The 26187-nt window shown below is 44.1% G+C and overlaps 1 protein-coding gene across 1 annotated transcript in view; it reads right to left on the bottom strand.

Moving 5' to 3' along the window:
• The window catches only part of fgf11b (fibroblast growth factor 11b), a 41402-nt gene extending 15499 nt beyond the window's left edge, over positions 1-25903 (bottom strand). Inside the window, exons 1-3 of the mRNA XM_030438950.1 lie at positions 24783-25903; positions 2441-2551; positions 1090-1193 (exon numbers count right to left, since the gene is read on the bottom strand). Coding sequence (XP_030294810.1) covers positions 1090-1193; positions 2441-2551; positions 24783-24975 — 408 coding nt within the window. The 5' untranslated portion in view covers positions 24976-25903. The remainder of the gene's footprint in view (positions 1-1089; positions 1194-2440; positions 2552-24782) is intronic.
• Between the last annotated feature and the right edge of the window lie 284 nt (positions 25904-26187).

The raw sequence follows: 26187 nt of genomic DNA, 5'->3' as shown, positions 1-26187 counted from the left end.
GCTGAAACCATCACAGAGAGGCATCCAGTACACGATGGAGTGGTAACACCCCATTTATTACATTATATATAGATATATATACCTCTGTACTGTACTATAATGTACTGGTACTATGTACTATTTATGGGCAAATGTTCAAATTCACACAACATACACACAACTATCCTTAAAATGTGATTTTAGGGCAATAAATAGGAGATATAGTAACAGAGTCTCTGTTTATCGTTAAGCAGCTCTGCCTGGTTTAGACAGTTTCATAAGAGTTTGATTAGACGCCCCCTCGCTATTGAGCTTCCTTGCGAGAAAATGTGGGTTTTCATAACGCTAAAGCAGTTTTACAGCACAGTGCGAGGAGCCGATCAGACTGCGCAACCGGAACCAACATTGTCCAGGGAGCGCTCTCACTAGAATTCCCAGTCGTGGCTCAGTTCGATGAAGACAAGTTGTAGACTCTATGTCGTGAGTACAAATTATTTGCACTGACTATATGAGACAGAACAAGTCGTTGTAGTGACACTCCTTCGTGAGTATTGCGCTTAAAAGTGTTCCCCGTCTCTCTTTCCAGCCTCCCGCCAACTGCTCACACATTTCTGTTCCATCTTTGTAATGGAATCCATCTGATTTAATGTACGTTAATGCGACAAAACAAGTCAAAGTGTAGAAAAAGTTACAGGGCCGTAAAAACAAGCGCTGATCTGAAATTTAAACCAAAAAGAAACATAAGGTGCGCACTTGCCATGTTTCCCACCTGCCCCGGACTCAAAATCTGTCAACGGCTCCTGCACTCGAGAGGACCCCGGATCCTCCGACGGGCTCTCCGAAACTAATTGGAATACTCACGCAGGTAGTCTCACAGGTTGTCACCCTATCTCTCGACCCCCCCGCCTCTCTGGGTCTCACCTTTCTCCCCCAAACATTCACACACACTTAAAAATAAAAAAGCAAAAACACACAACTGCCTTTGTCCACCGCTCTCTTGGAAATCCTTCTTTGCTGTGGAATTTACTGCCACAGATCCGTAAGCCATCCATCTTACTCTCACCCTCGTTTCTATGTGCACCATGTGACTGATCTACAGGGTATACTCACCGAGGTATAGAGGTATCCTTCGCTGTTCATGGCCAGGTACAGGCCTGTCTTTGCCCCCTGGATTGCCACAATCCGCAGTCCCACCGGAATTAAGTTGAACTGCGCTAAATTGGGGAAATAAAGTTGGGGAGGGACGGATGCGACAAAGACAGTGAGAGAGATGAAAAGAGGAAGTTAGAGAAAACTGTGAAAAACAAAACCACAGAGCCGTGTTTTTGCGGCAGAGTCTGTTTTTTTTTTGTTTTTTTTATCAAGGCTGAATGTCACAACGCAGTGTCACTGCTGCTGGGTGCTACATCTTTCCATAAGCCCAAAAATACAGTGACCTCTCAGAGTTTATGTCGATGTAAACACAACGCCATGTCACCTTCACTACGCCACGCATCGCCTCTAAACCTGGAACATAACGGAGATGTCCTGCCGCAAAGAGGGCTCAGAGGAGAGACGGTGGAAAAGTGGACGGACGGATACAGCGAGCGAGTTTGTTATATTGAGCCTTCTGACAGTGAAAGATTGAAAAAATGTTTTATTACATCCCGAAGTCTGAGTCTGAAAGGTCGAATGTGCAAACATGGGGGATCTCAACAGTGCAGGTGGAGATCTCTTGGCTTCTTGTGCATCTCGATGCTTCGAAATGTCCTGATTTTGAGATATGATTTGGGTTAGGGTGAGGGTTACATTTACTTTAAGACTCAAAAAGTCGCCTAGCTTGGATGGTAATGCAAGGAAACACATAACCCTGTCGTACGAAAGTGTTACAGACGATCATGATGTCGAGAGTTGGGTTTTAGGGCGCTCATTATCTCAGTGTGGTAGAGCGGGCGTCCCATGTACAGAAGCACCCTTTTGCTTTTTGGGGGATTTTGGGAATCTTCAAACAATCACGAGTCGATATCGGTGATTTGAAAACAAAGTGTAGATGACTCTTTAAGGATAAACACATTTGCCAAGGACGAAAACGATTTGCTTAATTGCTCGACAGGCAGAAGTGAAATATATAACAGTGGGACTTGGAACTAATTAGACAGATGAGCTGAACATTTCCTGACTTTGACTCTTCAGCCCCCTATAGCACAGCGTGACACCTGCTGTGGTTCTGTATAGCTCACTGCGTACAGTGCAGCATTAACTTTGCAAAGTTGGATCACGGCTCCTCAGTGAGCGTATAAGCTGTTCCCATACTTGAGCTACATAATGATGTTTCATGCGTTCAAGTACAGTATGGTTTTTCTGCCTTGTTCCCCTATTGGGGAGCTGGAGACTAGACTGTGGATAATTTGATTAGAATTGCACGACGCCACCGCAAGCAGACGTGTAGGCAGTAGACAGAAACACACACACACACACTCACAAAATGAGCTGCTTTCATCTCTTGTGCTGTCCATGGTGCCGTCAGGCTGCATCTGCAGGTAGTATCCATGTTGGCTGTATAGCCGGGTAACAATGCCCTTCAGCTGCGGCTCTGCAAGAGAGCACAGGGAAACAACATCGTGTTAGACAGAGGTCGAGAGCAGAAACGGCACTCGCTGATGTGCAGGCCCTGAAAGAGGAAGGGTTAGTCACATACGTTTCTCAGTCGGTCTCACTGTGGGTAATATTCAACGTTTGAACGCGGTTTATTTGTAATATCAAAAACCCTCAAATAGTTGATGTCTGTCGGATGGATCGCATTGCAGTTCGCACAAACATTCAAGGTCCCAGAGGACAAATCCTGGATTGTTTATTTGTAAGGAATTTGGGTAATCCACTGGCTTTTGTCTGGTGCCATCAAACAACTGACCATCAGTAAGTGTGACCATCATGCTAGACTAAGAGATGAGATGGTGTTAAACATTTATCATTATACCTGCTAATCATGAGCATGTTGCGATTGTCATTGTGAGCATGTTAGCGTGCTGCTGCTGCCATTTACCTAAATGGAGCTGCAATGCCGATACTGGTATTTCCAAAAATTCTAATATTGATATTGGGCCAATGTGAACGGTATCTGCAATGATCCCTCAATTGTGGTTATCACTTGTGACAAAGGTATGTAATAAAGGGAAGGCTACAATAAACATCGTCTTCTAAGGTTCCCGGGTTGCCAAATAACAACGATTTGGGTCAGAATTTAGGAACAAATACTGATCCAAAGCGTTGGTATTTGACGACCTGGGAATAAGACTCAACAATCAACTGTCTTTCTCCAGAATCGCCTTCCTTAACTTTAATCCGAGCATCTTTGTCAGCATTATAATCCATAAAAAGAACGTTTTTATATCGGGAATTATGAAGCAACATGTAGGACGATACTGACGTACCAGTCGCGGGAAAATGTCGGCTGATGATTTCTGATTTACCTTATATACTGATGTAATGGCATGTAATACCCTGCTTAAGATTCTGCTCATTAATTTCCAGAATTCAGATTACAAAAGCACGAACTGTCTTTTATTAACTACATCAGGAATATATATGAGAATATCAAAGTTAGACGTATCAAAGTCACCTGAAAGGCTTACTTAGCATCGTTGTGATGACTTTAGGGAGTTTCCCCATGAGAGACTGAACACACGATGATTGATCTCTGACATCATTACCATAATAGACGAACGCTTCACAGTAAAAACAAGAGAAAGCAGCTATTTCTGTTGTATCAATCTCGTTAGAAGTGAGAGATTCTTTACTCTCGAGGGGAGAGAAGATATAAAAAATATATTCAGCACACAGAAGAAGAGTTTAGACTTTCGATTTCAATTACAATTTCTCAGTTAATGACTGAGTTGCCAAAGCTACAGTCTTGGACTAATCCACCCAATGCTGGGGATGTGTAACATCAGCTAACCAATAAATAAAACGCCTGAACAACTTAAGCTAACCCGTCAGTCCACTCTCCTGCCGCCAGTGGTATTTTTAGCAAGAGCCGGGTCCATCACAGGGTGAAGTCAAGTGAGAGAGTTGGCCCGTCTCCCGCTAAATAAAAGATACATAATCAAGCGGGGCTGGGTGGTGCAGGAGATGACGGAGGGCGAATAGAGAGGCTGAATGTTTCATGAGCGGAGTCCCTGCAGCCTACTTTGCGTTCATTTAAGCTACAGACAGAACCTTTGCAGCAGCTCTCAGACGTCACCGGCAGCCCCCCCAATTACTAGAACCACTCCGTCTGCTGTGGAAATCTAAGTCGTCTCCCAAGCCTCAACGAGTCGCTGCCTCTGCCTGGCTACGAGGAGAACCTTGTACCGTAGGTCCCCCTCGCTTATAGCTTAAAGCTGAGTGTTTTAGAGGAGGTGACCAGACTCCTTTGTTGCAGCCTTAATAAGGGAGATGAAACATAGATGAAGAGGCAGTTTATGACGGCACCTCTGGAGGACCGAGGGCCATCCGGGAGTTCCCCCCCTCCGCTAAACTTGTGCACTATGCCCTCGCACGCGCTCCCCGGAGGAAGGACCTAGGGCACTGCGCAATCTGCCTGTCTTCCTCGGACTAGCGCAGGGAGAGAGTGGCAGAAGATGCAGGGGGATGAGATCTGTAGGACAATTTCCCAAAGGAAGTGTGCCAGGGTGGAGGCATCAGTGAAACTGTGACCTACTCCCATTGTTCCATCTGCAGCGCTCCCTATCCTCCCTCGCTTTCAAAGCCGCTTGTCAAAACATTTCAGCGTCTCCGCTCCTGCACTTTCTTCTTCTTCTTCTTCTTCTTTTTCTCCCCTATTCTATTTCCCTACCCCTTTGAGTTATGTACGCTTTCATCCCACCTAATAACTTCATACATCGTCCAATCAGAGTTGGGGGGGGGGGGGGGAGCTGTTCGTTACTCGTCCCTGCACACGCAAAACAGAGAGATGAGAAAGAGAGAGAGACAGAAAGAAAGAAAGAAAGAAAGAGAAAGTGGGAGGATCAGGAAGAAGAGTGGCGAGCGGAGGGACAGTCAGGGAACAGAGCGAAATGAGATGACACTGTCATTTCATCAAGAGTGACGGCTGTTATGTGCTCGGGAAAAACAGAGCACATTTAGGCAGGAATTCCGTAGACGGCTTGCGCAATATGGCTGCAATCAGAACTCCCATGCTCGGTGTCAGGGGCACTAAAGCTAATGTTTCACTTAGAGGAGCCGGTTCCCAGCTTCAGAATCCCCGTCGCAGCGCCTTCCACTGCAACCGCCGTAATGAAGCGATGCTCCCAGCAAAAACACACAGTTGTATTCACAGAACTGAGATTCAGAGACGATGAAACAAAAAAACAGCTCTGGTGGACTCTTGCCACCCTATTACCATATTGCAACTTTGTACCATTTTTGGCCCAATGTCATAATTTTTTTAAAAACGTTGTTGCTCTAGAAGTCAGCGCGCCTTTATTTTTATGGTAATGTGGGCGTACAGCAAGTGCACTCATGTTTTTTTGCCCCTGAGACTGAATTATAAAGTTGTTAAAGAAGTTGTGGTCTTGTGGAAATGTGGGGTACATGTTAATAAGTGTTCATAACAAAGTTTTACAGTCTTAAAAGTGCTACGTTATATGTGCCTATTGTCCTGATCCCGGCTTTTGTGTTCTTGTATTTCCTGTTTTATTGTGAAATTGTGCCCTCATCTACCTTTTCAGTTCCTCCCTGTGTTTTTCCCCCTTCCAGTGTTTTTCCATTCCTTTCCCTTCTCACCGGTCCTTTTCCCCCGTCACTCCACCTGTTCCCCATCCGCTCATTAGTGTCTGTATATAGTCTTTGTTCTCCCTCATGTCTTTGTCAGTTGGTTCTGTGTTTCCCACCAGTGTCTCCCCGTTGGTATTTTTCTGTTTTTTGTACCTTGTGTTTTCATTGATTTGTACTCTGCTTTTACTGCTTCTTTATCTTTTGTCCTCGTGACTCATTTTTGGTTTATCTGGATCTCTTGGTTTTTGCATCGTTCAGCTTTCGTTCCCCTGATCCTGTCTCCCGTGACTCGTCTGCATTTGGGGTCCTCACCTCGTTTCCCCTGTAATTGTGACGCCTACACAACCAAACGTGCATCTTATCAGGATGTTCTTGACTTGAACATATTAAAAATTCGCTGAAGAAGGCTGACGATGACTTGATTGATCTCTAGGTCTTACAGGATCATGATTTTATGCAATTTTATGAATGTGACATTGCCTCGTAGTTTTGCAGAAGGGGTGGATTGGCGAAAAAGTAAAGTAATTACCGCCCGCCGTCTGACACCATTAGCCAGTCAGTTTGCAGTTCACATTTAAGTCTGTCCAGACTGATATAATAAATATAGTGCAGACTTTGAACTAACATACTGTCCTCACTTAGAGACTTATCTTAATGGTGTACATAGGACTGATGAAGAGCTTTGCACATGGTGCAACGGCAATCTGGACGCTTGGTATCAGTTAAAAACCGATGCGCTTGTGCAGGAGTATGGCTGTGCTGTGCATGTGGATGAAATGAAAAAAGAGTCAAATGCCTTGTAGGTGTTTCCATTTTTGGCCAAAAAAGCTGATTCTGATTGAAGACAGCAGACGTTGCTTCAGATGTGGATGTTGCCGCACAAAACACAACAAATCTTTTATGATTGGTGAATGAATTCTTGTGTTACGACCAAGTTCTAATCAGTTCATCCTCGTGGACCAAACCTTAAGAATGGACCATTGCTACCATAGGCGCCCAGGCGTAACAGCTTCTGTTGCAATGAACACTGTAATATGGGTCCAAGATCAATACGCTGTATAGTGATGAAGTGACTCATTTACTCAAAATGATGAATGAGTTACACTTTTTTTTTCTACGTGCGTGTTTATCTGCTGTGAACTTCTGAAGCTTTGTTTGCTGGGGGGGGGGGGCTCTAACAGCTCAGCGCTACGAGAAGCTTTTTTACCAACATGCAAATGAACAAAACTGTGCATAATCACAACACTGACTCGACTCGGTGTAATCAAATAGCAAGAGATGCGCTACGTCCCCACGCTTATTCTGCCAACTGCTCCCCTCTCGCAGTCTTGACAGCATCTGTAGCTGCATAATGGCTGCACACACACACACACACACACACGTTCTGCTCTCGTTGTCAATGTTGCAGTGTGTATGCGTCAAAGTTTCAACAAACGCGTCACATTGTTTCCCGAGTAACCTTTCATCAAAAATAAGTAAAAGGGAGAGCATCACACAGAACGTCCCCTCACTGAGGATCCGTTTGTGCCACGATATTCTCTCGTCCTTCACCGACTTTACAGGCTTTTGTGGCATTCTGACAGTAATGAATGTGAAACATTTTAACGTTGCTGCAGAATGTTTTACGCTGGATGCCTTCTTATATTCTTTACCCTCAAGTATGCTGCACGAGTTAAAAACAAAGGGGTACTTAATCAAGCAAATTGCAAGAGACGGCTTTAAAAGAGGAATGGTCAAAAACAATCCTGACGTTTGTCCTTAGCGTTGGCTCAGACTCCCAAAAACAAGCGTATCCCTAATTTTCCTATAATGCAACGGTACGGTGACTTTCATTAGACCTTCCCTGCCCACGTTCCCACAGCTTCAGTCTGCAAACCCAAGTGATGTCATCAGATAACATCAGATAAAGCAGTGTTGTCACAGCACTGCAATTTCTGCCTTGAAAAATATCAATATATATATATACTGCCATGTCAGATATCACGGGGAGGGCATCGAATGTTTTTTTGAAGATAAACATGACAAAGCTTGTTGTAAACTATATATACGTACATAGCAGCATCTAAGTCAAAGCGTTCTCCTGTCAGCTGAGACCCTGCTGTCTGAGATTCCTCAGGCTTGATAGCTCTTTGGGGGGGGATTAGCTCAGATTTGAGAATTACAGATGCCTGTTGGGCCAACAAGAGGACAACATACTTATCAACAACAGTTTACGGGGCCATCTTGTCTATTGCCTCAGTGATGGGGAAATCGGCGCTGTCACAGACCTCGCAAAAACTCTTTAAAGTGGTCAGCCTTACGTTTCCTAAAGGTGTGGTGCTTAATGTGTTGTTTTAGGACCTTTTGCGTGCACTGACTGGTAGGAATGCTTTTGTCGTTCCCGTGCCTTATATCCCTCAAATTCAAAGTATTTCCGAGGAGAACTCCTGCTGTTTTCTTTGTCAACAAAACCGACCGCGGAGGCTTTGCGTCGCCATCTTCAATATCCTATAACACCGTGACAAAAAGAGAGTGAATGAGGCGAGTGACAGCAAAGAGATGACGCTCAGACGTGGTATCACCATCCGTCCTGAGTGATCCGATCACAAGTGGACAGCTTCAAGTCTGTCACCTTACACCTGGGTTTTGACACGAGTCCCGACTTGCGTCTCGAGTAACCACTTGCGATCGGATCTCACTCATCTGCTCTATATGCACTCGGACAAAAAGACAAAAAAAACTCTGTGTATATGTATATGTTACCTTCACTGGTTACTATTTACTGTAAAAATGTCACATTTGCCATCAATGAAATGGTGTCTTTTTAAAAGTAAATTTGGTGTGAACTAAGTTAAAGACGTGTGAACACATGTCGGTTCACACTGCTAAAGGATAGTGGTCACATCTGGCCTCTGATTGTGGCCTTCGTGATCATATCTCAAAAGTGTTTACAATGCATCTTGGGGGCATCCACACATGTATTTGTCTCCTTGTGATCAGATTACTCTGGACTGATGAAAATACCACGTCTGAAGTGTGTGAGAGGCGGCCTGGCCACGTTGGGCAGAGAGAGAGTGAGAAAACTGGTACTGGTGAATGATATGATACAAAATGCAGCATTGAACGGTATGAAAAATCAATATTTTCACCGGCTCTGAGGACATCATCAGGCTTATTTTTCTCTTCACAATGCTCACTCCAGATGCGCGGACCACATGTGGCCCTTTTGAACTTAGCGGTTTCTGTGGAGCTCACGCTACCACGCCAACTTTTCTTCCCCCCCCCCCCTCATAAGCCCCGGAGAAGCACACTGACGGATCGTGACACACTCTGACAGCAGTCTACCTCTGGTCGGATTTGCAAAGCACACAGAGTTGTTTGCATGAGCAAAAAAAAAAAAAAGCCTGTGTTTGTTTCACGAGGATGCGTAGTGTGCACATGTAGTCTCTCTACGGCTCCACAGGGGTAAACAGAGGAGACGATAACTCGGAAAAAGCTCCTGACTCAAAGGTCATGTTTAGTGATTTGGGGAATGTTAGGGCAGGCGAGTATTCAAACAGTAAGAGCGTATTTTATATGGCAGGGAGCCGAAAGCGTTTGCCGTTTTGTAAGACCATAACCCGAACGTTTGAAGTGAAGCATCGTCTGAGTTTATTTACCCAAGTGATGTACAGAAGAACTGACTGTTCAGAAGAGCCCTGGCGATTTGACTTTCGTGCGACGACGTGAGAATAAAGCTCGCTTTTCCAATTGAAAGTGAAGCTCCGGCCCAAGACAGATATTTTTCCCGCATTAGTAAAACAAGGGGGGAGATATCCAAGGACTTATGACCAAATAGGAGCAGGCTGACATTAAAAGTGTGGTTGAAAAATGTAACTTCTTCTTCTCAGGGTGGAGGAGGGAGGACTTTAACTTTTGACTCAAACGAATGGGCTCAAATTCTCAAATCAAGCTTAATTTCCTAAGCCAGCAAAGTATTTAATTTCTCCTCTCCTGAGCCAATTGGGACTGGTAATCATGATTAACCCGACAACATCTTTCCTATCAGGTGTGAGGCATCCACTGCGAGGTGCATCTGGGCCCTGTTGTTAAAAGAGCAGCGGGGGGACCGCCCGTTATCTTTCAGGGTGAGCACACCCACAGCTGCCTCGCGGAAAAACGCTCACTTACCCATGCCAGAAATGCAAAACCTGCAGCCTCGACCGTCCTGGGTATTTCCCTGCAGACAGTAGGGGCGTGCAACTGCATTCATCACTCCCGGGACACGTGTGGGATTGAGTGACAGGAAACATTCGCCGATCCAGGTCAGTGGAGTGTGGGTCAGAGAGGGCTCCCTGTCTGTTTATGTACATCAGCGCACAGGGGTTGTCAGCGCACCCGACGACATGTTGACTCATCAGCAGGCCCGCTTCCAAGTGACCTCCCCCACACGTGAAGGGAAACATGACTTGCAGTTGACAAGCGGGAAAAGCGAGAGTGTAGAGAGAGTGCCTGAAGGGATGGGGCTTTATAACAGATACCGTATAAACACATTTTCACTTTTTATTGCGGGCATTGTATGTGTAACTGGTCAGCCACTTCTATGAAACAGTCTAGGTAATATGAAGTACGTTGAAAAGGTACGAGGGGTAACTGATAAATTCATGACCTGAAGTAGAATGAGAGGATTCATACAGCTCTCTTTTCATGCATGTGCAGTTCAACTCTTTGAGTGATTATGCAGAAAGTTTGAGCTTGATAACGTTTGTGGTATTTCGGGCCTGAAGGAATTGAAAATGCAAGTCAGCACCGTCTGAATAAATCAGCATCAACAATGGAGGCCATTGACAAGTAAGTTAATGGTAGATTGGCACAGGGCGGGGTATCTCCCACAAACATGTCCGCGCAGTTACACACAATGAACTTCGACCTAAAGCAGATTCGTCACAGCATGTTAAGGGGCAGTCCTGCCATTTTTCGAGGCTGATCTCGAGAGATGTCTTCCAGCAATTCGGAAGCATGGGTGAGACCTTGGTCCACCACTTCCAACCAGAGAGGATAGAACAATCAGAGTGATGGAAACACTCCCAAGAAAGCCAAATCCGCGAGGTCTGCATGCGAGGTGACGACCTACGTATTCTGGGACGCAAAGCTGCTGGTGGGCTACCTGGAAAAGTGTCACGCTATTACAAAAACTTTCGCCCAACCGCCAATCTCTTCAGACGAAAATCATGAAGATTCGATGTAGAGAGCTGGAAGAGGAGTGCTCTTCCACCAGGACAGGGAGGGCTGAAGGACAGTGTCGATGGCTGCCATCCAAGGAATGTGGATTTTGCGGAACCTGTCAAACACCTGCCATATTAACCTGATTTAGCGCCTTCAGACTACCTCTTTCCCAAGATGAGGTGGGCAATACTGATGATGATGTCGGTGCAGTGGACCACTCTGTGGAGGTCCGATATGCCAACTTCTACAAAGAAAGGATCCCTGTGCTTTACTACCGTTGGACTAAGTGAACATTTTAAAAACTAAATAGCGTAGGTTTTCTAAAATTGACTTTCAACATGGTTGATGTATGAGTTTAATGGGTGTCCAGAGACAGTATCGTCTGGTTCTGTTCTTTTGTGGTGAAATCGTTAGGTTTCAAATCGTCAGACAGAGGTAAACAGATGATTTAGTACAAGTTTTGTAGAAAGCAGCGGAGATCATAGCCTCCGAAAGCCGTCGGGTTTGCAAGCAGTACGCTCTGCATGGTTTACACCGGGATGCCCCTCATCAATTTACATACAGCACCGATAATGATTCTGAAAATCACCTGGGGGAGACCGGAGCCTCGTGTTATAGTACAGCCATTCACACCGCAATTATGTGTGCGTCTGTATAAATGAGGTCAATGCACATAAGAACCCAAGGTAATCACTTCATGCATCACGGCCGCCATCAAGGACACTTAAACCCCGCCGTCGCGATGTGATTGCCCTGAAAAATAAGCAGTGGTTGAGGTTTATCGCTAATCAGTGTAGTGTATGGCTCGGCGTTGGTTATCATTACACTAATGTATTTATCTGGCTTGATTTGAGCTCAGTATGACGCCGCGCTGATCTCCCTCCAGCCGAGCTCCTCTTGATAAGGTTGGAGGTAATTACTTGGGGCCTGCATGACTGAGCCGCCAAGGGCATTTCTTCTTCTGGTGCCGCGCTGACTGAACCAAACAACAGGGGTTTTCCTCGGCTTACATTTTCAGGACTCCCTGACTCTCCCCTCCCTCCTCGTCGTGCTCTCTCTTTCACTTTCACCTGCACTCGACATATATCTCGCGCTCACTCTTCCCGCATGCATGCGTGCACTTATCTGCATGTGTACTGCACATATGCAAGAAAGAGGGAAGTCTGTCTCCTGTGTAGCGTTTGATTCCCGCTTCTAATAAAAGGAGAACATGGTTCCTCCTTTTTTTTTTTTCCCTTTCTAAACTGGGCCATGAGCTCTACAGTGCTGCTAGTAATTATCAACCTTCTGGGAAGATATAGAGGGGGAGAGATGGAGAGGAGCAAGCGAGGAATCAAGTCACGGAAACTGGTTAACGGCGTGGAGGCGCTACTGAGGGAACGCTCTACGTTTGTCCAGAAATAATAAGAGGTAAGGATAGCAAGAGCAGGAGAAAAGGGCAGTGATGGAGCGATAGAGCAATACAAAGATACAGAGTGTGACAAGCGTGAGAGGGAGGGAGAGGAGATAGGGGGAGACAGGTTGAAAAAGGAGGCTGCAGAGGATGGAGAGGAAGGACAGCGGGACGGGGGGGGGGCGAGGTTAAAGACGGAATAGGAACGAATGAGGTGTATCACATCACCTGCAACTCCAACAATGGCCTCTTAATTCAGAATTCAAGGCTTCATAAATCATCCCACGTGACAACGGCGGCAGCTCACACGAGTGCGGCGGAGTTATTGCTGCTTATTAATGGTGCTGACAAGAGCATGTCAGACACGAGCAGAAGCAAATAGGAGTCGCACCGCTTCCCCGACACACGTTCAATATCCACATATGTGCTTCATTAGCATTATGACAGGAACATATCAGTGACAGCTAACAACTCGTCCGGCAAGGGAGATGTAGTGCGATGTGGTGGGGCGGCATCCTGCAGCCTCACAGCTTCATTAATAGCATTATAGCACACAATTTCATTTCTTCAGGTTGAAATCTTCAATAGGTGTGGGCAGCCCGATCATGAGTGATCTCGATGGCTTAGACAATCTACTTCTCAGGCAAAAACTTCCTCTTACGTTTGTTTCCGGCTACACAGATTTGCACATTTAGCACATTTGTACCTCCAGTTCCTTTTTTAATGTTCTTTTGGTTAAATGCATGAAATAAGCTCTGTGGTTTAACACAAGCTTAAAAGATTTGTTTTGAGTTTTGTTCTAGTTGTTTGAAAGGCAGTTTAAAAGACTCCAGAGGTCGTCAAGGTTATTAATATTTGCATTAAAACGCCAAACATGGAGACTCAGACTGAACATTTTGTAGTAGTGTCTATAGTAGGGTAAGGTAAGTTACCTTACCTCACCTTACCTTACCTTTATAGTATGATGTGGTAAGGTGCTTAGTGGTGATGAAGTTAAAGTCGTGCGACTGCGATGTTGTTTGTGGCCTGTTTTTAGCTCTTTACTTCTTCACGGTTAAAAAATAATCACAGTGGTGTTCATTGGTGAAGATTAGCTGGCTGAACAAAACGTGCTAGTATAATAAACTTAAGCGTATTTAAATGAAATAATCCAATTGAAAAAAATCTTATAGGCTTCTTGTCAAGGGAGCCAGGGCAATGCTAACTTTCGGGTTAGTTCACACGCTAATGACTTTTCGGCAGGCCGAGTCTTTCTGACGTCTACGGGGAAATTCAAATTTGAGAAAACAAGATCTCAATTTAGATTAGATTGAGATAGCCATTAATTAGATTGTGATTAGGGCTGCACAGTTAATCAAAACACAATCAAAATTGCAACATGCCGCACAAGCGCAATATCCAAATAGCAAGAAGCTGCGATTTCTTTTAATAAAGGTAAAATGTGTCAAAACAGCATGTTGATGAGACGCCCTGGACTTCAGATCTTGTTCTCTAGATGTAAGAAAACATGCTTTTATTTGCACAGACCCCAGCAAATGTCACGTTGTCATGATTTTAATAGCTTTTTTCAGTGGAAATGAAATTCTTTTGACCATAGCATGCAACCCCTAATTGCCAGATCGCCGACCCCCTCTTTTTCCAATTACTCGACTCTGCTTTTTACATGAGCTCCATAGAAAAACACTGAGAGCGAGACCGCCGAGCTCTAACAGCCCCCTAACACACCTCACCTTTCCCTTTTTTTTTCCCAGGGACCCTCCAGCAAGGACATAAATAGGCGCTTTAATATATGCAGAACAAACACAAACATTCCTCTGCACTCCCACAGGGGTCCGGACCTCTGTCAGATCGTGTGATGATCACACAAGTAAACAAACAACCGAGCTAAACAGCACGGGGATGGACGACCGAAGGACTCTGGATTTAAACTTGCATCAATTTGCGTGCGGAAACACTTCAATACTACGCCTTCTTTTCGAAGAAAACCATGAATATAGACGCTTCGGAGCAGCTCGGCATGGTAGGGGGGAATCCATTGTAGATTTTCAGCAATGAAGTGTTTGAGAATAAGTTCAGCTGACACAGTTTTGAAAGGTACAGACACACTTAGAAGCGCTATGCTTGGAGAAATGAATGTAGAGTACGCAAACGAGCACGGCAGTGAGCAAAGCACAAACCAGATGTTTCGATAAGCACTGCAAGGATGTTATTTTTACATGAAGATGATATTCTAAATTAATAAATCCCTTGTGTTTTGATGCTTTGTTATGCATATAAGTGTGTAAACTGTAGATTGTGTTCATATGGTTTGTGAATACATTAATAGTTTCATTACTTTTCCCACTTACATTTGGGTTTTCAAAATCATGTTGGCAGAATTAGTCACGATTCTCCAAATGTACCATTACATTTTTTTTCAACAATGACGGCTTTACCGTTGTTGGACTATCAAGTCTTGATTTCCGATGTTCATCTTCTTTGAATAGACTACACAGCAACACGTGATATAACTGCCATATTTTTTGTGCTGTCTGAAATGCGCCAGATGTGTGCAACAGGAAAGGGTGGAAACAACAAAATACCGCGGGAATCGCAAATTGAACTGAAACTGAATGCCGATTTCAATTAATTTCTCAGAGATCATGGCGCTGTATGTGTCCTCCTTCAGGTAAGTCAGTGAATCAGTTAGGAGCAGATAGAGTGCCTGGTGCTCGAGAGTTTAACTTGTCTTATACGATCCTCGCTCCAAAATATCGTCCTACTGTGGCTAGATCTCGACTATTAATGTAACAAAACTACCATCTTAAGGTCGTCACATGTGTTTTTTAGTTAATGAAACTGCCATTGGAGAGTGCTGCCACTTGTTGGAGGCTGTTCACGTGGTCTACATCAGTATTTTAGGTGGGTGGTGTGTATAAAGTGGCGTCCTCATGAATGCCAGGACCCCTGGAGAATGCATTGTGACAAGATAATCAATGTAAACACTTCAGCTGTCGGTGGCTTTTATGATATAGCTCATCCTTGGCTTTGAGTCCCAGAAGGTAATAACTGTTAAGTGTGTTGATGTATAGACTCCAGATGTGGGTGTACGTTGGGTTGTGTGCATGTATATAGGAAAAACCCACAAGAGAAAGCCTGTACTGGGAAGCTCTTACATGTTGATGGTTGAAGCGCCCACTTGCAAGTGGTGAATAAACAACAACTCTCTCCTGTGTTTGGTCCTCCATTTCACAAGGAATTGCAACAACAACACTAATGTAGTATATTTCAATACCTTAAATAAGCAAATGGTACGATAAGAATCAACTTTGAAATACTGCTGCAACCCTAGTTGTGTGTCAGACAACCAACATAACTCACCTACCAAACAGTTCATAACAATAACTATGTCCCAGTGTCCGGTAGGGCTGGGTATCACCAGGTACCTCGCGATACGATACTATCACGATATTTTGCCCACGATAACGATAATATCACGATACAGCGATTCTGCGATAATTGATATATTGCAAGGAATTTCATCCACGATACATCACGATATCTGTGTCACTGAAGAAATTCAGAATTTATTGACTGCACTGAATCCATTTCAGAGGAATTACAAAACATTGTCAATCAATTTCACATGAATGACAGCCTAGTAAACAAAGAGTATATTGCACAGTGTCTCTTCTTAACACACACACTAACTACAACTATCATTAAATATCTATATGTGTGGGTTTCAGAGCTACTTAAACCATTTTTTTTATTTCATTTGGTTGTATACCTATGTTTGAATAAAGATAAAGCTGTCCTCCGAAGAGGGGTGGTGGTGGTGGGCCAAAAAAAATAAAAAAAAAATATATATTTTTTTACATTTTTAAATATCGATATTTGGCACCAGTGTATCGATAACATACCTCAAGACGAAATATCGCGATATATCGTAGTATCGATATTTTGGCACACCCCTGGTGTCCGGTGTTACCTTCTTCATGACACAGAACCAAGAACTTTACAGGTTTTTTGCAAGACTGTATTGAAATGTAATCTGATTTAAGTCCTGCCATGTGACATGTGGCGTTTGAGTAAAATGAAACAATTGGATTTCATTGATTTGGTACCGCCATACTGCATACTTCAGACCCCATTTTCTCTCCCTTTCCTTCTCCTCATCTTCCCATCATTACCTCGATAGGTGTCCTCCATCCTCGCTGTCTTTCCCTTGTTAGAGGAAAAAATTCAATCTGTCCTAGTCGGCTTTAATCAAAGCACCCGCAGATTTAATTTAGCAGGTATGTGTGGGAGGCTAAGGTGGTATCTTCAGGACGACGGCAAACAAAAAGGGTGTTTGAGTACACACATCCCCTCCGCCGCCCCTCACTTTGAATAAGACTTAAGGCCATTGTCAACAGCTTCTCTACAGCTCAACATCTCTTCACGAGCCAACTCTAAACTCAGACTGCAGTAATACTCGTCAGAAAAAAAAGTCCCTGATCCGCCCTGATCCCCTCATGGCCATTGACGTAATTTGCAGAGTCTCTAAAGAGTGCCGGGAAACCCAGAGACATAAAGTTAGATAAACCTTCAAAATTAAAATAAATACATAAATAAATCCCCTTAATCTCCGACGGGTTTTTACTTTATACAAGACAAAAAAGATTGGAGCTCAAAACTTTCTTGTTTCAATGTGGATTCATTGGATGTGGACATCTTGGGCAAAAGTCAAGCAAGAAACTAGATCACCTACTTACTCTGCATCTGCATCCCCCATCCTCGTCGTTTGATACCAATTGGTAACCCGATATTTAAGATCCCAACTGATGAAACGAGGGTTGCTCAAAGCTGAAAATCCCCAGAAATTGCATGACCTCAAAAGCAATCAACCGCTAATCTTTTGTTTGTCTTATCGAGACGCAGACAAACAGAAAGCTGTCGCTGTTGGAAGTTTCCCAACTTTCGATTAGGGCTTGATGTCGTTTGAACACTTTAGAGATGAGTGTTGTTACAATAACCTAGTTTCCGATAAAACTGATGCCAAACAGATAGTTCTTCAAAACCTTACTGTGAGAAATACAAAGATGTTTTCTACAAAGACCCTGTTTTTCATTTAGAAATGTTCTCACATGTGAACTATTTCCAAGAACCTTGCCTATTGAGGTTTTTTACACGACTTTCAGGGCAGCTGAGAGACAGTTTTGTCATCGTACTACAATGTACTGCCTGCTCACACAGTTAAAGTAACTTATACCTTATTATTACAGATGTTTAAAAGTAAATTGCTTATATAATATATTTAAAAACCTGTCTCCTACAAAAAACAGCAAGGATATTCTGAATAGAGATATAACGGTTTAGTGGTTTTACCTAATACCACCATAACCCTGATTATTGCTGTTTTCTGAGGGCACCACAGCGCAGTTGTACTTGTCGTTAGCTCAGTCTGCTGTTAGCTCTGGTTGTAGTTAGCTGCGGTTGCAGTTAGCTCTGGCTGCTGTTAACTCTGGTGCAGTTAGCTCTGGCTGCTGTTAACTCTGGTGCAGTTAGCTCTGGCTGCTGTTAGCTCTGGTTGCTGTTAGCTCTGGTTGCTGTAAGTCTCCGAAAACAAACAGCTCTGCTTTGTCCTCTCACGCGGGACGACAGAAAATATACTAATCACAAACGATTAATTGAACAGACTACTTCTGAGTTATCTCTCTCCACAGCACTGTGTCAGTACTGGTTATAATCACTGACAAGCCACTCAGTGCGAGATCTGACATTGCGAGAATTGTTCCGCGTCACTGGTACATCAATCCCCTCAGTCACTAAAAACGGCTTGCCAGCGGGACCTTGCTAGTTAGCTGTTAGCAGCCGGCGAGCAGCAGAATTTTGTGGCGTGTGTGGCAGCACATAGAGAAACTGGCTCCTGTGTTCTGATCGGATTCTATAGACCACTGATTAAACTTTTGACTACATATATTGGCCGATAACGATCAGTGCCCAATCAGTCAGAGCACCCATAGTAATAATACACACTTGGAAATATCTTATAATTAATATTAAATATCTAAAGACTCAGCTTATCTGCTTCCCCGGGTCAGATCTGGCAACATTAGCCACCCACTGATTGAAATCGGATTTAATAAGAATGTTTTTGGATTGTGATTGGTGCATGGAATGTATGTGACATCACTTTCTTCCAACTAAGCCCCGCCCACTCCAAATGAGTCAGTAGTGCTCAAATAAACGAAAAAAAAAAACCCCAAACTCTAAAAAGAAATAACCAAAACATTCACACTTTGGCAGACATTTGTGTGTTCCTAAAGAAGCCCATTGCTAACAGTAAGAGAAAATATGTTTTCAGGTCCTTTAACCCATGACATGTGTCGAAAACCCCTCATATGGCTTCGTAAATAATTAGCGTATACACATTATTTCCAGGTGACGGACCTCTATTTTCAAGCGGCACACACTGTCATCGACGCGACCCACACACACCCGACTTTAACTAAAAACACCTGCGACATTCATTAAAACAGGAGCAAAAAAATGCTCGGCTCTCAATTAAAAACAACCTACTTTCTGAGACAGATTGTTAAACAAGAGGAGAACTTCATGTTGGGAGGAAGCTGTGGCGGTTAATATCCAGCCCCATGGTTTCCCATCTCATGTTCTTCTCCTCACGCCGCCTCTATGACAGACTGATTCACAGCGCTTTCCAGCACCCACCCACCTTCCCTTTAATCGCCGCTGCTGCTTCCCTTCCTGTATATTCTGATCACTTCTCTATCCGTGTTCACCCCCCTCATAAACGCTACCCATGCTACATTTTCTCCTCTGACACTGGTAATATCCTTTCATTTTCCCTTTAAACTCTCTGTTTACCTGCGCCGACTCTCCCTCCCTTCCCCTGCTTTCCTCTTTGTCTCTCTCTCTGACCCCTGTCACAGTCAGTAAAGTTCTGATGAGAAGCTACCTAACACTGCATTGTCTGATCAGGTGTTGTTGAGTAAGCGAGTTTGCGGGGCCCTGATCTCTTGGGGTCAGCTTAATGCTATCCTCTGCTGGATGTCTCCTTGTAACCTGCCTCTCGCCAGCCGTGGGGGCCCTACATTTGCGTTCCCGACCGTCGCGTAGCCCCCCCCCGCCCTCCTCCTCGGATGCCTTACTCCTACAACATACTACAGTGCAACCTCCATGCCAAACAGCCCACTCAATGCTACGAGGTGTCTGCATTCTATTTGCATGCATTAGTTTCTAATGACTCAGCTAACGATGGTGCTATTTTTAATGCATGTTTGTATTTTTACAGCGTTATTGCCGCCGGTCGAGAGACGTTTGTCATCTTACAAAGCTATATTTTTCTTTTTCTGGATTTAAATGGCCACTCTGTTTTTGTTGTTGTTTTGCATTCCCCTCACACACGTGTTTGTGTTAAGACCCCATGCTCATTTGATCTAACTTAGAGAAAAGGCACTAAAGGTGACACACATGGGCAAGCGGCTCGATATCCCTGCCTCTCCGAAGTCAGATTCCACCTTGAACAAACGAAGGGGGCGATTATTGATTAACGGCTATACATTAATGAGCCGAATTGATCTGGAAAAGAGGGCAGCGTTGGAGATCACCGTCAGCGGACCAGCACACTTGAATATACAGGACGTGAGACGAGAAAGGGGGAGAGGAAGGTGAAAAAAAAAAAACAGGCGGATTCTGCCGTTAGTCATGGATCTCATCATCCAGTGTGAGCTTTTGTACCGACCGCTTGTATAAGCAGCGGGGTTTATGTCCGTCGCTATCATTCCAGTAGCCCCGTTCGCTTTATGGCTGTAGTAAATATAGCTTATGTGTGCTGGCGATGTGATGCTAATATGACAGCTGACAAAAACTCTCTTCAAAAAAAAAAAAAAAAAAAAGAGCTCTTGGAGAATCTACAGAATCCCTGTGACGGCGGTGCTGTGTGGGGAAATTGTAGAAATGTATTTTCTGGTAATAAGATATTAACCTGTTACTGAAGATTTGCTCTTGTGTTGCATAAATGTGGAAACTTAATCTCTCATCTCTAAGCCTTTAGCAGACCTGGACCATATATACAGTATATATATATATGGTCAAAGGTCAACAGCTGATATCAACAGATTTTTCTTTCCTTTCTCTCAAATAAAAAAAGAAATAGTTACAGGTGAAGTGAAGTTTCGAGTCTTCTTCAACGCACCTCGATGTTCGTTTCTGTAAATAGAGCGAATTAGACGATAAAGCAGGGTATGCTGCCTGACGTGGCGACCTTGTGATTGACAGGTCACCACCGCAGCATTTCTTCGGGGTTCTCAGTCAGATCTAATCAGGATATCCTCCCCAGCTCCACTGTCTCGTCCAAATGTGGTCACTTTCGACTGCGAAGATTCCAAGATGACTACGGTTTGTGTTGGCAAACTCGAGGCCTTAATACGCTGGGTAACTTAACAGCAGGTTTACACTTGGTTTAAAGTGTAGCAGGCGTTGCTTTTATTGCCTGAAAAGGGTTCAAGGTTATTTTTTTTTTCACGGTCAGAAGCCCTACTCGCCCAAAATCAATTTTTGCAGATTGTTTTCTTTGGTAGCAGTCGCAAAGAGTTTAGTTAATTGTATTCTCTTTTTAGGATAATTCAAATGTCAGGACTGAAATACCTGAACAACTACCAATGAACTGCCACGAAATGTTGTACGGACCTTCCTGGTCCTCCCAGAGAAAGAGTCATATTGATGTTTGTCTCCTGACTTCCCCACTAGTACCATCTACAGATTGGTGGTCTGGCTTTTAGTGAAATTTGGGAAGATTATTAGATGAATGACCTGTAAATTAATGCTGCCAGGGGAAAAATTACAAATAAACTGATGATCCTCTGACTTTTCTGGCGCCATCATCAGCCCAGATTTACTATTTCTTCTATACTTTGGTTGTTGATCAGATACCCGCTTAACTAATGATGTTCCAATCAACCTAGGCAATACATTATGCTAAACTGAGATGATAAACATCATGCACATTATACCACATATTTTAATAATAGACCAGATACTGAAGGCACATATATTATTCAGCTTCTGGCTTCAGGGATTACTTCCTCCCAGTAAGTCCACCTGTAAATTCCCGCCTAGCTCACATAGTGTACATTGTGATAACGTCAAAGCTTATCAAATCGCTTCTCTGGGCTCAAGGGCTTTAAATATAAACCCTCCATGAATCAAAATTCATAATAGAAAGAGTCATAATTGATGTTGTGTCCTGTCAACACTCATACAAAGGTGTCTTTTTTAATGGTGGTCCATGGGGAAAATGCCCTTTGGGTCTCAGGGGAGTTTTTTATGTAATACCATGAGATACCACTGGGCAAAATTGGAAGCAAGGTTGAATGGCCAATGCTGTAACCAGATCTAAACAGGAGATTAAGGTATCTTAGCAGTTACACATCAGCATTTTGCTATTGCCATGCTAGCATTAGCATTTGGCATTTCATACAGCCTAATGAAGCTGCAAGCACGGCTGTAGACTCTTGGTTTAAACTTTAATTTGTCAGGATAAACAGTCCCGCACACCGTCCACTTCACTTGCACTGAAGTTTATTGACAACAACGTTTCGGTATTTAGATCTTCACCGGGTTATCTGATGATCTGATCAGGTTATGTCAGTTAGGTGGACGGTGTACGGGAGTCTTTTTCCCGATTTTGTCGGCTTGTGTCGCACCCATCGACCCTAAGGTGTGCGAAAGCTGCACCCTGTTGCTTGAATCTGCAAAAAAGCAGTAAAGCTTAACAACATTAAAAATGCAATTCATAAAGAACCACAAGGAAATGTTTTACAATGTGATTTCCTTCTCCACGCTTGTACACACAGATACGTGCAAAGACGAGCACAAATAGTAGAACCCAGGTGTTCAAACCCGAAAGCATCACGTATCTCCTCGATCTGATTATCTCAGGACAAACCAAAAGAACTCGTTTTCTCATGAAGCCATAATGGCAATAACTGCGATGGTATGTGAGCGTGGAGCACTTTCATTTATGTACACTGTGAATCCCTTTCGGCGCAGCGACATCAGACAAACATCTGGTATTGTTATGTAAACAACTTACAGGCGGTTTCATAAAAGAACGGGGATCATCCGGGCTCCACGGAACAGGCGCAAAATAATAGTTTGGTTGACTTTCATTCCGGGAATTAAAGCTTTGCGACCACACTGTGTAATTATTGTTACGTCACATTTGGCCCCTGGAGGTTTCGCTACTACAGAAATGCATATGATTTTGAGTATTGACCTTTGTGGCAACTACGCTTAAACGTATCGAGCCGGTGACTCTTTACAAGTCCATCGCCTAAGAAAACCAACAAAGCTCTCTGAATGAGCAGGACGTATTCTATCCACGGACAAACTTCATGTTTTACAACAAACACCGTACAGTTTCTTATCTGCAGCACATCAGTCTTTTCGGGGCCATGCGGTGAACTTCTAAAGTTTCTGAATCACAGTGCTGTCTGAAGCACGGCAGACACATGTGAGCAGACCGGTGCAGAATGAAAATGAAAGTCCTCATCAAGCACAAAGCTCTGCTCATCGCTCATCGTTCTCACGTTCAATCTAGCTTAGATGCAGTCTTTAGCTCCGGAGGGGGGGAGGAGAGGGGAGGGACGGGGGGGGGGGGGGGGGGGGGGGGGGTGGACGACACTCTAAATTCACGGTTTCTTCCCCAATCAGCCGTGAAAGCATGTGGCCTCTTTATGAAGGATGTTTGTTCAGCGACATTTTTTCCGTAATATGCATAATTCAACTTAAGCATACTACGCTCTCTAATTGTGCATGAATAAGGCAAAACATCTTCTAAGTCATGAATTAAATAATTCAGGGCTCCACGAGTCAGGAGAGAAAGAATCCTGCACAGATAAATGAAGATATTACATTATTCTCTCTCGTGAATTAATGCGACGGCGCGATTTAGAAAAGAAAAAGAAAAGAAGAAGCAATTATGAGAATATATACAGAGGTTTACATATTAGAAAAAATTAAAATGATAAAGCTTACTTTCTACTTAATGTTGAACATAGCAAAGACGCTGTATAATTTATGAATAGGAATGTGTTACAAGGATATGACAACAAACACACACACACACGCACGCACTTCACCCACAAGCACAACATCAAGGAGGTTGTGTGCTAATTTGTGTTGTAGCACATTTTTCTTGCACGTTTGCTGAGAGAGAAGGTGGTGTTGGCATCACATCACATAATTCATCCATTCAGAGCCTCCGTGTTGGAAGTTTCAAAGAGAAAGTACATGAAGAGAACCTGACAGAGTTCTCAGGCGCAGGAACATTTTTTTTAACACGGGATCTGGCTGTGTTGCACTTGTGGGTGTCAGGACCTCGTTTCTTTTGAGGTGGAACAGTGAAATGTTTGAATGCATGAGGCTGATGTGACGCTGGACCACAGGCCACACTCTTTTCATGTGTTTGCGATTCGAAAAATGCGAGAAATGTTATCATCTTAAATGACATCCAGTCGATTCATCCAAACCGCATCAGTTCAATTAGATACGACGTCAGAATTGATTTTTTTTTTTATACGCTCACTTCTCAATTTTCTTCAAAACATCAGCTCTACTAAACTCACTGGATTCCGCACAGATTCAATTAGTGAATCCCAAAATAGAAATCTATATTCTGCACAAAAGCAGTCAGCAGGTTTGTGAATTTACATTTTGACGATTGTCCTCGCTGCAGGAGACGTCTCGAGTGCAATCGTATGCAATCGTGTGTGTTGCACTGAATTCCCCCCATTCTGCAGGAAAAGGAGAGTCGAGTGCACGAAACCGCTGAGCTAATTCCACATATTGTATCGTTTCTGCGGGTTTCTACGTAATCATATGTCTGGGAGTGCAAAAGTTCCATTCCGAGTTATGCATTTATTCAACAACTTGTTTTTTTTGTTATATTTCTACTCTGCAGAGCCGAGTGCAGCAGCGTCCACTGGTCACTGGTTGAAGCTGCAAGAGCTGACCGCCTTGAAAAACACAAATGTGAAACTCCACGCTTTTATGAGCTATGAAGGCAACAGATGTTACACTGACAGCTGTGAATCTCTGGTAAACAGACGTTAAAAACTAGCTGTCATGCCGGTGATTCCCCGTCCCTGATGGAAAGGTACGGCGTGGACCCATAGCTTCAACTGCACAGGAAATAAAAGAGACCCGAATCGTATGAAATAAAACAACCTGGCAACCTAAATGTACCCTTCTCAAACCTGATTAGAGTCGAGGTGATTCTATACTGACGTAAAACACGTACAGTTGGAAATCTTGACAGCGTGTCAACAAACTCAACTGTTTTTCTTATAAAAGGTGTGTTTTTTGTTAATGTTTGATTCCCTGTGAAAATGTAAAAACTCCATTTTCATAAAAAGTAAAAACACATTTGTTCAGCTTTCATTTCAACATCTGAGCGAGAAAAAGAGGTGCCAGCGGAGGAAAATGGAACCTGATAGCTGTCACTCACCCGGTCTCTTCTCGTTTCGACCTTTTCGACCCCCGCATAGTCGCACTTTGGAGATCAGAACCAGGATCTGTTTCTGGCACAGGGACTTGTTGCTCTTTGGACAGGGCTTGCGCTTGTTGGCTACCGGTCGGTTGGCTTGGTCGTCCTTGACCGCCCGTTTCTGTCTGATGAGAGAGCTGGCGAGAGCTGCCATCTTCCCCCCCTCTCACCTTTGGGAGGGGGGTATCTTCCGTCCCAGTAGCCCCCCTTTTTTGCTTGGTTTGGCTTTTCTTCTTTTTTTTTTGCTTTCCTCCCCCCCCCAAAAAATAAATAATTAATAAATAAAAAAAAAACTAGAGTAGGACGGACGCTTCAGAGAAGCCCCCACACGGGAGATCGGAGCGTCTAAGTGGGTTAACAGGGAAGAGTTTAGTTTGAGGGTTCCCTTTGGAGAGGAGACGAACAGGGAAGGGATCCAAGTTCACCTGCAGTCCAATGTAAAGCCTCCACTCCAACCAGAAAATAGAGATCTGACACTGACACGCACGAGAAAAGTGCCACAGTCACATTTTCATTTAAACAAGAACCAACAAAAAAGACCAAGGTTAGACTGGGTGACTTCTAAAGAGGTGAAGATGGAGACATATTTCTACCCCTCCTCCTCCCCCCCTACTCATCTGTCACAGCCTCGAGGGCCAAGTTCAAAAAGATTATATATTAATATATGAAAAAAAAAACAACAACAACCTAGACAATACCAAAGAGAACGAGCTCAGTTTGTTTTACGTATAAAAAAAACTCTTTTACTGAGGAAAAGTGGAATCATCTTGAATGCTAGGAAGCTCTCAAAAGCGCCAGAGAGACCAAACTGTCTGTCACCATTGTTGCGGTCCACGGAGGTCCAACTTTGCCTCCCATTTAACAAACGCGGCGGCGCGGAACGACGAGCCGAGAGGAGTCCGAGCGGTAATCCAGCCGACTTAGATCCAGAGGTGGAGCAGCGGGCGGGACGCGGACGGTGTTTGCGCGTGTGGAGCCGGGAGCGGAGCAGAGACATGGACACAGACAGACAGAGATTCCTCCTCTCTGCCTCCGATGGCACGCTCCTTTCCCACAGTCCTCACCCTCCCTCCTCCTCCTCCTCCTCCTCCTCCTCCTCCACCACCACCACCACCACTACCTCCTCCTCCTCCCCCTCCTCCTCCTCCTCCTCCCATCCAAAGTCAGCGAGTGGCTGTGAGAGTATGTGTGCGTGGATTCCAGCAGCCACCATCAGCAGAGGTGACATTCATGAGAGGAGAGAGGGAGAGGGGAAAAACAGAGAGACAGGAGGGAGGGAGGGATGGAGATGTGTGAGAATGAGCTCGACTGGGGAGAAAGGGAGGGAAAATGTAGAGGGGGGAGAGAGAGAGAGAGAGAGAGAGGG

The sequence above is a fragment of the Sparus aurata genome, chromosome 13 (assembly GCF_900880675.1).
Source record: "Sparus aurata chromosome 13, fSpaAur1.1, whole genome shotgun sequence".
NCBI classification, from domain to species: domain Eukaryota; kingdom Metazoa; phylum Chordata; class Actinopteri; order Spariformes; family Sparidae; genus Sparus; species Sparus aurata.
Note: the sequence above shows the minus strand (reverse complement) of the source record. Positions and strands in the feature narration are given on the sequence as shown.